This window comes from Glycine soja, chromosome 4, assembly GCF_004193775.1.
Source record: "Glycine soja cultivar W05 chromosome 4, ASM419377v2, whole genome shotgun sequence".
NCBI lineage: Eukaryota > Viridiplantae > Streptophyta > Magnoliopsida > Fabales > Fabaceae > Glycine > Glycine soja.
In genome coordinates this window covers 842,907-860,851 of record NC_041005.1, presented here as the reverse complement: position 1 = coordinate 860,851, position 17,945 = coordinate 842,907, and the positions used below count along the sequence as shown (strand labels likewise).

Below are 17,945 nucleotides of genomic sequence, written 5' to 3'. Positions count from 1 at the left end.
GTGTCTAATTGCTAAAATGGATTTTAATATCTATATATACTTCTTTTATATTATAATTAAAATTTTTGACATATATATATATAATAGTTCTAAAAGTTTGAGAAGTGGACATTATATTTTTTTAGTATATGGTCATTGTATTTTTAAAAGGATGACACGTGGTCGCAAAAATGTTTAGACTTCAGGTAGTTGTTTCCTTCTCGTTTCTGTTTGTGTTTTTATCTTTTTCATGAATAAAAAAAAAGGATGATACGTGGCAATTATACACTGATGCAAATATCTTTAAAAAGGCAAAGCTAGCCAGCAACTAGTATGGAGATCTACTCCTTCTTTCAATATACACCGTAACACCGATGCATATAAGGGTATAAATTGGTGAAAGTACGTGGATAAATTAACTATGACAACTAAAATTTCGAAATTGATTTTGAATAAGCAAACGCAACTTCTTATTGCTTCGTACTACCATAATTTATCTCAACTGAAAGTGATTTTATTTAAAAAATCAAACATCCTAAATTCAAGTCAAACCAAGTTTGATTAGATTCACAATAGTCCTCCATAATTTATTTCTCCATGCAACCACACACATGTACTTAGTGTTTGAGTAAGAAAGGCAACTAACAAATCACTTTTGATGTCTTTGATAAAAGAATTTGAATGACTTTTGATGAACTAACGTTTGAAACTACGCTGACAACATGATAAATCAAAATTTGAATTTACGTTGGAATAGATCTAGGTATACGAATCAGCCTAATCTGTTTAAAATCCATTTGCATAAGTCTGTGTTGCTGACAGGTCGAGCAACCTTGTCCACGAAATAAACGAACTGAAAGTTATTATTCGCATTTGTCCCACATAATTAACAGTAAAACGGATTGGCCCGTGAATCAAAAAAATAACTTCTAGAAAATTTCAATTTTATAAAAAAAAAAACTTAAAAATGGTCAAAATATTAATAGATTCCAAGTCTCAACTCAACAAAACACTTCTACCTCTATCACATCAATTAAATATTAACAGATCATAATTTTGAAGTTATTTGGCAGATTACTTATAATGCACATAAATATAACGATGGGCCGCGGGCGAAATCCAGGAATTGCTCCCCTTGCAGATATGAGAATATTTATATTCCATTCCACGAATACCTAAATAATAAACCCGAAACATTTTACACATACCCCATCTGATTAGTTAATATATGGGCCGTTTGGTGGGTTAGATACTTTGATCTTTTTTTTTCTCACGGACATTGATATTGACACCCTCTTATTTATTATTTAACCCCACACCAGAGTCAAAGGACATAAATATCCTTTTGATATTTAGTTAAAAATTCTTACAACGATAGTTGATTACGTATCCATAACAAAATTAAGTTGTATATAGAATTAATCACATAAAGAAAACAGGAAAAACTTGAAATGCATCCATTGAGGCAGAGCCTACAAGCAACTTTAGCACCGTTGCAAATATAAGCACTTGGTGCTTCACTCACTTATCAAAAACTCTCTCCAATGCATTACTCTCATTAAGCATCAGATCTTATTATGCACACACACAAGTTAAGCACCTCCATTAGAGATTTTAACAGAGATTAACATATTTAGAAGAAAAAAAACCATACAAATAGTTCTTTAACTTGAGTAATTTGTATCATTTTTTTGTCATAAACATGACCAGGTAAGCATGCTCTAATGTCACTTCTTCCAATAGTTCCGCAACCTTCTTTCTAAATCTAATGAATAATTCATCAATTATTCCTTCTCCAAACCGTGCCGTCAGGAAAGGTTCGGTAGTAGCTCTCACATATTTGGCTATGAAATTGGCTCTGACATTTGTGTCTAATACGAAATCACCATTACCATTCTCCTTCAAGCCCTCATCCCAACGCGACTTGAATGTCTCCAACTTCTCAAGAGTGAAAGACCCTTCTGCATCGATCAATTGTTTCACTTCCTTTGCAGTAGGACCATATCTTGGCATATTAACATACTCCAACTTTGCCTCTTCAACCAAACTCTGCATTACATTATATCATTATATATATATATATGTAACACTAACTGTCCATAAAATTATGATTCCTTGGAAGCTATATAAGAAATAAAGAAATTAAACAATAAGACGAATTTTGTTCTAGCTTGACTCGAGTACCTCTGAAACCATGTCATTGAGAACCAAACCAATTAACCCCCAAGGAGTGATTATGTCACAAGTTTCATCTCTACCAACAAATGTTAGAACCATGCCACCACCACGCACTAATTCCTCCGCACGTAATTTTAGAAACAGATTGAAATCTTGACTAAACTGGTCAAGGTATGCTTGGTACACTTCGGATGGGCTTGTGTTTGTGAAGTAAATGTTTCCCTTGTTAACCAATCCTGTTTCCTTAGCCAACCCCTTTGGAGCCTGTTGCCAAATTAAACATTGAAATGATGCTATACGTGCATTATTTTGTCGCATTTTATTACTATTATAAATTGAAGTTAACCTGAGAGAGCCAATGAAGGCTGGTGGAAGAATGAAAAAAGTGCATGGAATTGCTTGGGAAGAGTCTCCCATAAAAGCTTCCGGGCGTTGCATTAATGAAAAATGGACTAAACTTCTCTCCCTTCTCTTGTCGTAGCCTTTCATAGAAGTAAGGTAGGGACTCAAAGATGTTGTTGAAATCGTTTTGAAATTGATCGTTGAGGTAAATTTGGAATGTGGGTGGCTCACGGTTAAAGCTGCTACTTATGTTATCAACAACATCAATAATATCATATGCCACCTGAAGTGCATTTGGTCCTGAAGAGCAACCTAAATCGGCCACTTTGAAACAGCATGGGACTGAGTTGCAATACAGGGTCATCATACTTTCTTCCAGTATGGGCTTCACTTTTGATATCATCTGACTCTGTATGAAATCAATAAAATTAAAACGAATATACTTATGCATAAGGAAGCAACGATCAAACATGTCACGGGCCCACAAGATATCATATGAAGATAATGTTGAAAAGAGTTACTATATAATATGATCTGAAAGAAAGAGAAAATAGTACTTGAAAGGAGGAATTGTTTGCGTAGCTAGCTTCTCCCGAACCACCATTAGCGAAAATGAATTGCACTGTTGCCATTGGTCACAAAACTGATGAATGATCAAACAAAGCCTATGACTATGTTATTTTATGGGTCACTATTGCTAATTTTGTGTCAGAGTCATGAACGTCCCTCGCCTTTTAAAGAAGCGGAGACCAACATATTTCAATTTAAATTGGCCGTCAACACTAGAGTCCAAATATCCTTACGTCAGCACACATGCAAGAAAAAATGTCTACATTCCACATAGGTAGTTTGCTTGTGTGAGATGAGTCTTATTTCTCTTTAAGAATTTTCAAAGACTGTCTCATTTCAAAAAAATATTTTTTAATGTTTCATTTCCTAATTTATTAATAAAATATATTTAAGTGAGATTCATTATAGGATTCACAAAAATGATTCAAAAACCTAAAGTGAGATCTATCATTAGAGAAAAAAAAAGGAAAAAAAATTTGTATTCTACGTGACACTGTGAGACCCACAAAAAATATCCAAAATTCAAAATTTGTTCTATCACTAATGATGCTCTTAAAATACTACTTATGAAACTTAAAAAAAAAAATATGATACACGTACACTAAATTTATATAACAATCTATACATCATAGTTTATGTGCATATCTCTCTCCTCAATCCTATCATTTATTACCATTTAAATTTAAAATTTTTCTTTATTATCTTTTTCTCTCTTAGTTGTATATTTTGTTGCACAAATATAATTTCTCAATAAAAAAATTATTGTAAAAATCGTAGAAGAATGTAAAAAAATAACACATTTTGTACATCTTAATAAAAAAAATTCTCCTTTCAATTCTTTAATCTATTACCTTAAGAGACTACTGGTTAACATTTTTCATGAGATATCATAAAAACCGTAATAATTTCTTGGAATGGTGAAATTATTAATGATGTGTTTTGGTTTACTGTGTAAAAGTTGTTGAATGGACATTTACACATTCTAATGCAGGAAACGGAGAGGTAATATTTTTGTCCCATTGGAGTGAACATCAGTTACACTAATACAAACACATTCTAAGTGGTCTGTTATTGTTATAGCCTCAGCTAATCTCAATATATAATGTATTAAGTATTACAAATTTTTCTCTCAATTTAAATTTATACAAGTGTTACGTAAAATTTGTCAAGATCTTGAATACATGGTGATAATAAGAGACTCGTTAATAATTTCCTGAATGGAGATAACATGTACCATTACTCTAGAAAGTTGACCTTTTAAAACAGTGAAATAGGCGTTAATTAGGCGGTGTCTTGTACTAACATTGGAGAAAACAATTAGAAGAATAGGCAGGCAACGTAATCATTTAAGAGATATGGATTCATGAATTGAACTAAATGAGATTCTATTCCTATAGTTAGGAAGGCGTGTGAGGGAAGGGTAAAAAAGAACCCCGGCAAACAGAGCAGTCAGTTTGGTGACCCAAAATCTGGAAAGAAAAAAAAATCACTTTATAAAGAAAAGGTTTTATTAATAATAAAACCCAACAAAATCCCCTTTTTTTTTTTTCAAGTATACAATTTTTTTTGTGGTGAATCCATAAAAATACTTTTATACCTATTTAAATCAAGGGCATTGCACTCAATCATGTTAAGTTTCACTCAGAAATCCCCCAAATTTGAACTAAATATTGACAAGCGCATTCAAGTATGTACACACGCACCAGAAGTACATTTAAGACGTAATTGAAAAAACTCATAATATGCTTAGATTTTCTTTTCATTAACACCGTAATTAACATCTTTAACTTCCGGGTGAAACTCCAAAATATCTCCATAAATTTCAGTTTTTGGACCTTGGACCAACTATGAACTAATCGAATATTCAGAACTTAGTCATACTAAACTTGTTTAAACTTATGAATATAAATATAATTTATAACTTGTAAATTCTTTTTAAGATGTCAATAAGTTTTATTACATCTTATCAAAATGTTTTATTTTAAATATTTCAATAATTTTTTAGTTAAATTTACGACATAAACTAGTATTATAAAAACTTATTAATAGGAACTTAAGCTGCATGTCCAAAATATCAAATAAACAAAATAGAAATGGCCCACTTAAAAAGACCGCTTATCTTGAACATCGAGTTTCAGAACCCTCAAAAGTCAATCTAAATCACCTTAGAGGCATATCAGGTGGAGCCAAAGAATTCCCACTAACAGTATGAATGCGATGAATTAAGTCCTACGATATGTTCTTTTAATTGTACACAGATTTAACATAATCTTCCTAAGGTTGTGCCTGAAACAAAGGAGAACAGAAGGCTTCAACATCGAAGACCAGCAAATAAAACACCAGACAAAAAATGCGAAAATCAAGTGACTAGGTATCCATTAAAGAAATGCAGTGCATATATATCTCTAAGCATTGTCATCAAATTCTCTGAAAAGCAGAAACATTAATAATTTATTTTGTCTATAAAACTCAACAAAATATCTGTATGTTGAAATTAATCCTTTTATGTTTGGTAGCTATTCAAATTATGAATCAGTTTTAAGTTAAAACTTGTTCAAAAAATCCCAAAAACAAAATTTGAAACTACTACATAATTATTTAAATCAAAAGTTTCCATTTTCTTTTCCTACTTCCTTTCAATTAGAGACTCGGATAGTACTAGACTAATGGCATTGGACTCTGATATAAATCATGGATGGGAATTACTTCTTAAACTAACCTTTATGTTAGTCGCATCACTTCTAGAAATTTAATTCCAGAAGAGTGTACAAGGGAGGTGCAAAATAACATTATGATTTTAAATCAATTCAAACTCATAGATTTATGAAACTACTGGTTATAAAACCTAAACAGTTCTGAACCTGTCATTTAGCTTGCCATACAGCCCCTAAGGTGTTGATAATAAATTATGAGCTATCTTGCACAGCACATCAGCATCCATGCTCACCATGGTTCTACAGCTCATAGACCACAAGAAAGCACCAAACCACATTCTATTAATCTCCTTTTATAAATAATAATGGTAATGGTATCCAGCGGAGTTCTAAATAAAAAACAGAACCACATACTTGCCTCATTTCAAAAAGCAGAAACAGCCCGAAGGAGTGAGAATCCCCAGATTTTAGACAGCCAGCTTCATATCAATCTTCTGGTGAGGATCATAGCCTATGAGCTTGAAATCAGCAGCCACAAAAGAATCTATATCTTTCTTTTTTGGATTTATCTCCAAAGTCTGCAAGAAGTAGATTAGGGGGTCAACAAGTAAAAGAGCCAAAAGATAAAGTAAAAGAAGTGTTAAACATTACACATACTGGAAAAGGTTTTGGCTGGTTATGGAGCTGCTCCTGCAAAGGCCTCACATGATTGCAGTAAACATGTGCATCCCCAATAACATGGATAAAATCACCTGGAATGAGATCTGACAAGAAAAACACAGTATAAAGATTGATTATTTTGTGTTTAAATTACTTTTAATGCTGTATTTTCTCTAGTGATATTATCAAAATCAATAAGCTTCTGAACCCTGAATCTACCTAGACTGGAACTTCAATTAAAAACTTACTGATAAACTACTGAAAACAACTCTACCAAAAAATATATAAAAATAATTGAAAAGTGCAGATAGAATACTACCAAGAAAAACAAAAACTTTGGCCTCTAGTATGCAAAACTTTCTCAGTTACTAAAAAAGGGAATATGTAGAACTGAATCGACCTCCACACGTAACTAAAGTCCAAAAAAATAACCAATAAATAAAAGACTGAACAAGTCTAAACAAACCACCTGAGCCAAACTATCTAGGGTCAATATCAGTTTTAACAAGAAAATAATTTTAGGCTTGGACAAAGATTAGTGCACAAACAAGTCTGATTATTATCTCCTGACCCTGGTTACGGAAGTAACCACTAGCCAGAGCATAATATTAAATCTGAGAACCACCATCTTTTAATTAGCTTAAAGCCAACAACCAAATAAATGGGATACATTATCTCCAATTACACCCACAAAACCACAACATGTTATCAATAGACTAAATATTTAAGTCTAAAGCAAATGCTTCAATAATTTGCATACCACAAACATGAGCAATCATGCATGTCAAAAGGGCATAAGATGCAATATTAAATGGAACGCCCAGGCCCATGTCAGCAGATCGCTGATACATTTGACATGATAACTCCCCGTGTGCTACATAAAACTGCAAAAGTTAAAAATTAAAAATATCAATATGTGGAATAAGTGTGGAAGGGGCAATTTTTCAAAGAAAAACCTGAATTAAGCTGCAGACCTGTGCAAACATGTGGCAGGGTGGAAGTGCCATTAATTTAAGATCAGATGGATTCCATGCAGAGAGAATAATTCGCCGATCATCAGGATTATGCTTTATCTTGTTAATAACATCTAAAAGCTGATCAAACCCTTGACCGGAGTAGTCATGATGCATGTCAGTATATCTATAAAATGTAAGGCATCGAATAAAGAGTTGAGCAATTCCACACAAAACAATCTATTGTAATACCAACAGGAAAAAAAAAACAAAAAGGTATAGTTTCCCTACCTGGCACCAAAGTGCCTCCATTGAAACCCATAAACAGGTCCCAAGTCGCCCTCCTCCCTCTCTGTCAAACCAACACTGCAATAAAAAAATGTAAAGCCAATTACAAACTGCAACATAAAGAAAAATGTACAATTTGTACTTAAAAGTTAAAATATATAGTCATGCTTGCCCATCAAGGTATTCTCTGGATGCATTGCCATCCCAAATATGAATGCCTTTTTCCTGTAGCACCTGTCAATATACCTTGTTTTCAGAATGAAGTTCATATAATAAAATCTACCATAACAGTAAAAGATTCCTTGATAACTGAAAAATAAAACACCTCATGCAAGTGAAATACTGCGATTGAAAGTTTAGTCCATACCCTTTATTTCTAAGACACTGATAAAGAATCAGAAGATAAGCAAGTGAAAACTGTGCTATCATCAAGCCATCTTATATTCTAAATCCACAGCATCTCAGATACATAATACATTATTTGTTTCACTATACAATATAAAGTCAACTCCATGAATGTCCTTAATGACCAGCAGGATTGCAACCCAACTTATGTAGATACTAGATAGGCAGAGAGCAAGCCTAGAAACTCTTCAAAACAGAGACAGGTTCAAGACGGCAGAAATGAGTTCTCCTTGAGCATGGGAAACATTTACTACTTTATTTTTATGTATCTTGACATTTTGTACTATGAAGGTAATGCTGATAAAAGAATGCAATTATATTTATAATAAATTCAATAAATTGTAAAACAAGCAATACTATGAATATGAGTTAGTTTGGAAGCACCTGAGCCTTCTACATGTTTACATCTATTCAAATCCAAGCTCAAACGATATATAAAATACACCAACCTCATGTTCCCCAATATTTGGCTCATGTCAGCTTGTTTGTGACCAAACTAAGGATAGGTGAGGATTTGTGTATGAAAAAAGATAGGCAGAAGATATCATTACCTTGGCATTCGTTGACCCACTGATAAACCAAAGAAGCTCTTCAACAACCCCTCGCCAAAATACTCTCTACAATCAATTGAAGAAATCAAGTGAAATTCTCTACCAAAATTTACAAATAGATATTCCCCTTCCATAGCAAACATCCAAAGTAGTAAACACAATAATTATCAAAACCAAAGGAAAAAGAAAAGACTTCACACAAAAGACAAGTTGTTTTACACCTCAGATCAAACACATCTTAAACCATAATCTCTACTACATGCCTTAGTTGTTAGAAGAGGAAAGCTTCCGTGCAGATTGAACCTCATCTGTGGAAATATAGAGACAAAGTCAGCATATAAACTATAGCAACCCTTAATATCCCAATTGAAAGTCAAAACGTTACCTGGCAACCAAATTTTGACAAGGTACCAGTCCCTGTCCTATCATCCTTAGTTGTACCTTCAGCAATGATGTCTTGAACCAGCTTAAGATATAGATACTCCTCATGTCTCTCAGAAATCATTTTAGGAAGAAAAGAAAATTCCTTGACCTCAAATTTCATGGACTCAGAATTATTATCAAGAAGTTGATCAATGTTCTGACCCGGGGACTCTGGAGCAGAACTCCGCACACGCACATAAGTGGTGAAACAATAGCGGATGTTGTTTTCCACTTTAGGAAAGGATGAGTACCATGGCCGAAACATAGTGAAATCAACTGGAGGCATAAAAGTGTCACACTCAATACTTGACTGAATTTCTGTTAAGTGGATAGCTTCACATCCAGGCGCATTGAGAGCCTCTCTGTACATGAAAATTATCAGCTATAACAAAGAAAGAGCTTAACATGAAAAGGAAGGAGCGGATGAAGAACAAAATATTTTAAAGAAAGATGTACCTAAATATCTGACCACCTCCTATAACAAATACTTTCTCAATTGACAGAGAGTAAGGAGAAGCAGCTAACAGTTCCAATGCAGACGACATGCTTCCACATATAACAACATTCTCTGCTGTTGCAATATCAAAGCTGCCTGAGCGAGTAAGAACAACATTAAGGCGACCAGAAAGAGGCCTGTACTCAAGAGGGATACTCTCCCATGTTTTCCTTCCCATTACAATGGCATTCTTCTTCCCAGGATCGGATGTTTTCACAGTAATGTCCTTAAAAAACTTGAGATCAGTGGGCAATCTCCAGGGTAATTTCCCATCCTTACCGATGCCCCAATCTTGAGTGGCAGCCACTAACACTTGGTAAGTCCTTCGCAGGTTAGTTAGTGGATTGACACTGCCCTTGCTGTATCCATTGGACATTACAGAAGAATCACCAGCCATTATAGAACTCAAACGTCGACAGAAACTTAAAGATGGTGTCTGAAAACAAGGACTGCACAACCAATTCTTTTGGAAGTGCAAAGGAATCTGAAACCCAAAAGGGTAATAATTAAAATTAAAAAAGGTAATAATAAATGACACCAGTCATGCACAAAAAAAAACACTGATGAAGGGAATACAACATACTGTTAGAAAAAAACAGAAACTGAACAAAAAAGTTATACAACTAAGACCTAAGTTGCTTTAAAGCTGATTAATAGAGAGAGGGGGCATAACCCCATATTTCAGCAAGAACTGGTGCAGCTAATGCGTGTCACACAATGGGGCAAAACAGTGACCCTAAGACCCTATGTTTTGGCTTCACAAAAAAATGAGAATGTTCACAAAGATTCAGCAATAAAATTTGGAACCACCAAACCAGTAATAACAAAATTTCCCAAATCAAAACACACACATGTGACAATATAACTGCACAAGAGACACATAAGAAGTTGAACCGTTTTCTACACTAGCAAAACCGCTGAGGAAAATAGAGAGATTACAAAACAAAAACAAAGTAACCATCTAAAGTAAAAACACATGCAACATAATATTGACACAAAAGAAAGCATAAAATAGAAAATGTGAAGAAGGAACTGACCGATGTCAAGCCGAAGCGCGTAATTTTGAAAGGAATATGACCTAACAAGGTGCAAAGTTCCACGAACTTTTTCAACTCAGGATCATTATCAAAGTACAAACAGAAAGAATGTTTATATTTATATTATAATTATAATAAGAAGGAGAAGAGGTCATAAGAAAATGAAAGAAAAAAGTGAGGAATAAAGTAGCTGCTGAGAGTGAGAAAAACCGCTATGGATTTTTTTTTCGCAGAGAAACGGGAAAAAAAAAAGCCGACCCCACCTAGTGGGATAAGGCGTTGTTGTTGTTATAAAGAGACGGGAAGAAAACGGGTCGGGTGAGTGTCCGATCCGATTGGGTTATATCGGGTCTAGAGTCGGGTCATGAATCAGCATGAACGCGAAATTGAAGGCCAGGGAAGCAAGGGTTCTTTAGGGTTTAGTAGTTTATGGAGCGAATCAAATTGTTTAAAAAGGGTGGATCCGACCCTAATTAATTGGATTGGAACAACTTCAATCAATCTACATGAAGAAGACATTTGTGGGGAGAGAAGTTTTTTATGTTTAGGAATTATTCTTGAAAATATATGAATGCTGGAAATCATATTTTCTGGTAATAAATAAAATGTGTTTAGTTAGCTAATGAGAATTTTTAAATAATTTTTTTATGAATGGAAGAATTACATATAATTTTACTGATTATTTTAATTATTTATCATATTATATAATTTAATTAAAAAAATAGATGATGTTTTCACTATAATAAAAGAAATCCAAAAAGTAAAAATCTCACGATCTCACCTCCTTTCATGAAAAAGTTTTTATTTGAAGTTGATTTAAAAAATATTTCTAAAAAATATCTTTTTCATACATGTTAATTTTTTAAAATACATACCAAATATAAAAAACTAAATTTTTCTACCTATAATTTTCGAGAAATAAAATAATTTTCTCCCAGCAAAAGCCCTGCATACATGTAATCCCAATATTTTTATCTTCTAATTATAATTAGCGTCTATTTAGTATATGAAATTAAGCCTGAAATTTGAGAGTTAAAGTTATAATCAAATTATAAAATAATATAAAATTATTAGAATCTACAATATTCCTCTTGAGGTTACACACATTTTTTATATTATTTTATCTTTTAATTATAAATTAGCATTCATTTGACAATTGTTATTATCTTCTCAGTCATGACAATTATTTATACCCTTCAACTATTGGCTTAAATATTATATTTTTCATACATGACACATCTCTTTTTTAATTTAGGTTAAATTAATGATTTGATTCCAAGTTTTACTATTCATTATTTTTACTTCTTACAGTTTGAAAGTAATTTTTTTAATCTTTATAATTTATATTTTAATTATTTTTTAGTCTTTATAATTTAAAAGTGGTATTTTTAGTCCTTATAATTTGTATTTTAATTATCTTTTAATCTCTATCATTTTAAAAGTGATTTTTTAGTTCCCAATAATATGTATTTTAATTACCTTAAATATATATAAATAATTAATTATAAATTATCGACTATTTTTTTATTACAAATTATCTTGTGATAGATTAGTTACGAATTAGTTGCTAATATTTTTTTAGTTAATTGTAATTGATAATATTACTCATATTTTGGTGGTAAGGACTAAAAGGGAATTAAAATATAAAGTATAGAGACTAAAAATACAACTTTCAAATTATAAGGACTAAAAGAAAATTAAAATACAAATAACAAGACTAAAAAAATCACTTTCAAACTACAAATATAAGTTAGAGGATTAAAAAAATCACTTTCAAACTATAGGAATTAAAAAGATACGAATCGTGAAACTACTTAATTTATTATATAAAATATATTTTTTATCTTACTACTTAATATTTTAAAATAGATTGTTTTTGTTAGTCTTAATATTTCAAGTTAATAGAGTGTCACATCTTTGATTTGATTAAGTGATCATGTGACATGTTAACGGTAACGAACTTAAAGTAAATAGATATCAAAAATAAAAATTTGAACACAAAAAAAAGGTAGCTCCTGAAATGTGCAAGGGAGATGGAGATGATGGCATAATGTATATACCATGGAAGCAAGACGTTCTGAGCTGCGTGGGGGATGACGTAGGCTTTCATTTAATTTTTAGTGAGTGGTAGGACTTAGGAGTAGTAGGAGGCATGATATACATTAATATGTGGAAGAATGGATGAGCTGGTATAACTATATAAGTGTTGCGTGGAAAAGAATAATATGTCATATGTGATTGTGAAGCAACGGAGTGGCTTGCATTTCGGCAAATCCAACTCTCATAGCATCTGAAGCTTACAAAGAATCACCTAATCGAAGACCTCTTCGACGGAAAATGACGATAAATAAACATAAAACAAAGAAAAAATATCAAACTCTAAAATTGTCTACTAGTTCTACCAACCTGGCTTACCGTTTTAGCCTTTGTATATCCCATTACGCGCCCCCACTTTGAGCGATTTATTTGGATAATATATTTGCACTTTTCTCTTGTTTTTTGCAACCCCTGCATTCTTGTGTAAGTCAAGGTATCATCTAAGATAGTTCTTTCATCTTCTCCTCCTTCATTAACTATGAATATATGATGATGTTCATTCATGCATAAACTCAGCGTACCATCTTATAGCGTGTTTGTTTGTTTTAGCCCGTTCTCACTTTTATTGGCATTTCTAGTTGCATGCATGAGCAGCATTTGATCATTTAGATTTAAGATTTCTTTCTTTTGCTAGTTTTCTTTTTGGCCATGCATGCTAATGGTTGATTATTTTTGGAGCTTCTTGAGACGTTTTTCAGGGTTAAGGTGCAGGTGTACGTGAAGGCTCCATTGTGGGCAATTGATGTATTCTAGTACTTGATTTTCTTCTGCCTTAGGGCTGCTTTTGCTCTTTTAAGTAAGTTTATTAATCATGACTGACATCATGTCCGCACCTGTTGACCTACCCATGAAACTTGGTAAGTCTAATTCCTTGAATTTCATAGTATTTCACAACATCCTCTGCAGTTTCACTTATATTTTATGCATGCGCAATGAAATCTTTATCTAAATTATTACACTAGCTAGAATGTCGAGTGGTTCACCACAACAATTTTGCAGGCCATCATAGTTCATAGACAAACATTTTATATTTAGATGTGCCGTTTACAGAAATGGGGGTCAATGATTGAGATGCACATGACTGACTTCTTGAATGGTTTGGTTTCCATTGCAACATCTTTAATGTTGAGTTCCAAACAAAGACAACGGATTAATGTTATTGGTTTACATAATTAATGTACCTATAAAATTGAGAGGATATAAACTTTACAACTATTAATGCATTCAATGCTATGCTGCTATTCATTAATTGTTGGTTAGATAACAAACGTAAAGCATTTATAAATCCAGATGTTATGCTCCAGGAAAAGCATGTAATTTATTTTTGCCTAGGTTGTCAATGGAAACAGGTACAACAACAGCAGTGGATGAAGATGTTTAGCGTCAGAATTTCTTTCTTTCGATTATCTTTTTCAAACTTCTGCGGCTAAATTTTACTTTCTTGCAAGCACAGGTCATGAAATTGAATATTCCGAGGATGAAAGGAAGAAAAAGCTTGGATCGTTCAAGAAGGTGGCAATCAGCGCCTCATCTAAGTTCAAGCATTCCTTTGCCAAAAGGGGGAGGAGGCACAGCAGGGTTATGTCTGTTTCTATTGAGGATGATCTTGATGCAGAAGAGTTGCAAGCAGTTGATGCTTTTCGCCAAGCACTCATCTTGGAAGAGCTATTGCCCGCAAAACATGATGATCATCATATGATGCTAAGGTAGCCTTGTGACATAGTTGCTTCTTCAGTGATTTATTTATTTACCAGCTGTAGCATGAGTAGCTTAACTTTGCTTAATGCCTTAATTTCACAGTTCTAATAATTTCTCTATAATTTAATTGTCTGATGATCCAGATTCTTGAGAGCAAGGAAGTTTGACATTGAGAAAACAAAACAAATGTGGGCAGATATGCTTAAGTGGAGGCAAGAATTTGGTGCTGACACTATCATGGAGGTATTTCCGTGCAAAAATAGGAAAATCACTCTTCATGTTGTGATCTTTTGTGTATAATTTTTTATTTATGTATCTAATTATAAATTTTTTGTCCTCAAGGATTTTGAATTCAATGAACTAGAGGAAGTTCTAAAATACTACCCACAAGGGCATCATGGGATTGACAAGGATGGCCGGCCTGTTTACATTGAAAAGTTGGGTCAGGTGGACTCTATTAAGCTGATGCAAGTAACAACAATGGAACGCTATCTCAAGTACCATGTAAGAGAGTTTGAGAGGACCTTCGCTGTTAAGTTGCCTGCGTGTTCCATCTCAGCAAAGAAGCACATTGACCAAAGTACAACTCTTTTGGATGTGCAAGGAGTGGTATGTACAAAATTCTACAGCTACATTTCAGTTCTCCAATCCCTCTGCCATAGAAAAACCAATAGGAGATAAGGACTATTGTTACATCTCAAATGATAGATCATCATAGACATAAATTTAACAAAGCAATGTCCATTTCCAATTATTTGTGGTGGATATCGTATTAATTGCTATTATGTATTTCACATGGAAAGAAGTTTCACACAATTGCTGACTAGCAATGCTTTCTCAGGGTCTTAAAAGTTTGAACAAAGCTGCAAGGGATCTCCTCCAGAGGCTTCAGAAAATTGACGGTGACAACTACCCTGAGGTACTGCCTTATTTTATCTACTAGGCATGGAAACAGTTTGAATGGCCTCCTAAATTTACCCTAATTGAACTTTTCTTTCTACAGTCACTGAACCGTATGTTCATCATCAATGCTGGTTCTGGATTTAGGCTCTTGTGGAACTCCATTAAGTCATTCCTAGATCCCAAGACCACCTCAAAAATCCATGTAAACCTTTTTAGTGTGCTGATCAATTTGAACCAAGGTTGATTTTCATTTAAGCATGGACACTGAACATGTTAATGATTTATTGACCAGGTCCTAGGTAATAAATACCAGAGGAAGTTGCTTGAAATCATTGATGCCAGGTTAAATTTATCTCCTTTCTCATTGAAGTACTATTTTATTTCATACTCATCATAGAGATGTAGGCTATCCAAGGTCACCCTGTGACATAATTTGGAATTGAGTAGTGTTAACTCTTCATGACCATAAATATTCATTGATTTATAAACAAAAAATTAACTATGTTCCTTAAGACCATAAGTAACACCTCAGTTCTCTATTGTATTTACCAGTGAACTTCCAGAGTTCTTGGGTGGTACTTGTACTTGTGCAGATAAAGGTGGTTGTATGCTTTCTGACAAGGGTCCATGGAATGACCCAGATATCTTGAAGGTAGTTTACTGCAGAAAGATAAGTTTCTCTAGTTATAATAGCAAAGAAAAACAATGAAGCATTTCTTCTGAATGAATTAGATGGTTCACAATGGCGAGGGCAAATGCAAGAGAAAAACCTTATCTGGGATTGAGGAGAAAACAATCATAGAAGATGGTACAGCACATCAAAATGTAGTAAGTTTCCTAATTTTTGGCAATTTTAGAGTGCAAAGATCTGTCCTGAAACTTCTTTGCCAGAATATTTTATAACTAAATATACATTTTTTTTCTTGCCTATAATATTATTAAGGGAAACAAAGAATCATTTCCAGAGACATACGATGTTGATGAACAATGTTTATCTCCAAAAAAGCAATGTGCTGTGTATAAATATGACGCATTTGTCCCTGTGCTGGGCAAGCCAGTCGATTCATCTTGGAATAAATTAACACAGAAAGATAAAGATGCTCTTTCTAAAGGTATTATTACATACTATACTGCTATATAAAATGAATTTTCCTTTGCTTTCTAATATAACAGATATTTCTGGATGCTTTTGTTAAAATTGTAAATTTATTTTCCAAAATGTGCAGATTGTTTTCCTAGCAAGACTTGTGATGGGTATAGCAATCACTTTGTTGGAGGAATCATGGCCATTGTTATGGGAATTGTAACAGTGATCCGCTTGACAAGGAACATGCCAAGGAAAATCACTGAAGCAATAGTGTATGGCAGCAGCTCAGGGTATTATGATGGCACTATGATGAAAGCACCCACCATTTCATGCAATGATTACATGGCAGTGATGAAGCGCATGGCTGAACTTGAAGAGAAAGTCACTGTCCTCAGCATGAGACCTGTCATTCCACACGAAAAAGAGGAAGTGCTGAATAATGCTCTGTGCAGAGTCACCACTCTCGAACAAGACTTGGTTGCAACCAAAAAGGTTTACCGCTTTTCCTTCATACTTCAATGCCATAACATAATAGAGCCTCTTCCGTTTTTGTATTTTAATTTGGCTTTCTATTTCGACTTTAGGCACTTGATGATGCACTTGCTCGACAAGTAGAACTCCAAGCTCAAATTGACAAGAAGAAGAACAGCAACAAGAAGTTGGTATGTCATACCATTACCAGCCATACATTTCTATAAATTTCTTCTATCTATAGACTTCTTCTACTCACTTTTTTGGTTTGTGATTACAGTTCCGCTTCCGCTGTTTCGCTACGTGATTTCAAATGTTTTACTGCATCAGGAAGAGTTGTAAAACTGGAGGTTTTCTACTTCGACTGCCTATTCAGTGTTTGATTAAAAACTTCTGTCCAATATAAAGTTTGCCATCCCTTGAAAATATCGTGCATATGCTGGATAAAATTAAGGCATGGTTTTGTTTTAAAAAAAATCATTTTAACATGAGAATTACTGGTTTTTGAAGATGTTTTGTGTAAACAATTTTTCTGGAAGTATCGTGTGCATTCACATAATCATGACATATATTTTTCCCTTTCACTTTAACTGGTATTCCTAATAACTGCCCCCAAAATAGAATATTAAAATCTTGCTTTCTTTCCTAAAATCATTGAATAAAAGAGCATATAATATTAACGTTATCAATTGCGTCTAAAGTAATACCTTAATCAATGTATTGACAACATCAATAAAAAAGGAAGACTTCATCTAGCCAACAACTCTATTAGTAATTTTTATTTTATTCATGAAAATTAAAGCCAATGTCTGGGTTTTATGATAGCTTATTCTTCGTATTTAACCAACTGAATTAGGCTCTCCCGTGACACAACTACCTATCAATATTTTACCAACCGAATGTGCTTTGATATATCTATTCTAAGATCAGCAAGTTTGTATGCCACAGCTTTACGATAGCTTACAAATAAATGATCGGCCTAGACACCAAAACACCTTAGCAAGATATTTCTTCTGTCCCACCCCGCAAATAGATTCTAATTAGGACATTGCCTTTAGAGAGTAACTGCTACCAACTAGGAAGCCGTCACACTAGGAAAAATAAAAGATAGAGCAACATCTACTTTTTGAACAAAGCAGATCTACGGAAACCA

At 33.5% G+C, this 17,945-nt stretch overlaps 3 protein-coding genes across 10 annotated transcripts; 1 reads left to right on the top strand and 2 right to left on the bottom strand.

Moving 5' to 3' along the window:
- Positions 1-1,406: 1,406 nt before the first annotated feature.
- Positions 1,407-3,416, bottom strand: LOC114408454 (probable caffeine synthase 4). Its single transcript, XM_028371500.1, has 4 exons — positions 3,057-3,416; positions 2,504-2,908; positions 2,164-2,421; positions 1,407-2,028 (listed from the first exon to the last, which is right to left on the bottom strand). The coding sequence occupies exons 1-4, from the start codon at positions 3,129-3,131 to the stop codon at positions 1,663-1,665; spliced, it is 1,104 nt and encodes a 367-aa protein (XP_028227301.1). The 5' UTR covers positions 3,132-3,416; the 3' UTR covers positions 1,407-1,662.
- Positions 3,417-5,096: 1,680 nt separating this feature from the next.
- LOC114408452 (bifunctional dihydrofolate reductase-thymidylate synthase-like) lies at positions 5,097-10,784 on the bottom strand. Of its 6 annotated transcripts, none has more exons than XR_003665894.1 (13): positions 10,537-10,782; positions 9,460-9,983; positions 8,966-9,365; positions 8,844-8,888; positions 8,581-8,646; positions 7,797-7,858; positions 7,628-7,702; positions 7,358-7,523; positions 7,144-7,267; positions 6,381-6,487; positions 6,138-6,301; positions 5,931-6,023; positions 5,097-5,355 (listed from the first exon to the last, which is right to left on the bottom strand). XR_003665894.1 is itself a non-coding variant. In XM_028371499.1 (12 exons), the coding sequence occupies exons 2-11, from the start codon at positions 9,894-9,896 to the stop codon at positions 6,191-6,193; spliced, it is 1,593 nt and encodes a 530-aa protein (XP_028227300.1). In that variant the 5' UTR covers positions 9,897-9,983; positions 10,537-10,782; the 3' UTR covers positions 5,097-5,355; positions 6,142-6,190. The 6 variants fall into 6 exon arrangements, 1 of the variants encoding a protein (XP_028227300.1); XR_003665893.1 differs by having other exon boundaries at positions 6,142-6,301; XR_003665892.1 differs by having other exon boundaries at positions 5,931-6,301.
- A 2,010-nt stretch (positions 10,785-12,794) lies between these two features.
- On the top strand, positions 12,795-17,376 carry LOC114408451 (phosphatidylinositol/phosphatidylcholine transfer protein SFH3-like). 3 transcript variants are annotated; one of them, XM_028371497.1, is made up of 13 exons: positions 12,796-13,490; positions 14,087-14,339; positions 14,475-14,574; positions 14,674-14,940; positions 15,173-15,250; positions 15,335-15,436; positions 15,527-15,576; positions 15,787-15,886; positions 15,967-16,062; positions 16,178-16,346; positions 16,461-16,813; positions 16,906-16,983; positions 17,073-17,218. In XM_028371497.1, the coding sequence occupies exons 1-13, from the start codon at positions 13,445-13,447 to the stop codon at positions 17,097-17,099; spliced, it is 1,719 nt and encodes a 572-aa protein (XP_028227298.1). In that variant the 5' UTR covers positions 12,796-13,444; the 3' UTR covers positions 17,100-17,218. The 3 variants fall into 3 exon arrangements, with proteins under 3 accessions (XP_028227297.1, XP_028227298.1, XP_028227299.1); XM_028371496.1 differs by having other exon boundaries at positions 12,795-13,490; positions 16,906-17,376; XM_028371498.1 differs by lacking the exon at positions 12,796-13,490 and adding an exon at positions 13,660-13,982 and having other exon boundaries at positions 16,906-17,376.
- The last annotated feature ends 569 nt before the right edge of the window (positions 17,377-17,945 follow it).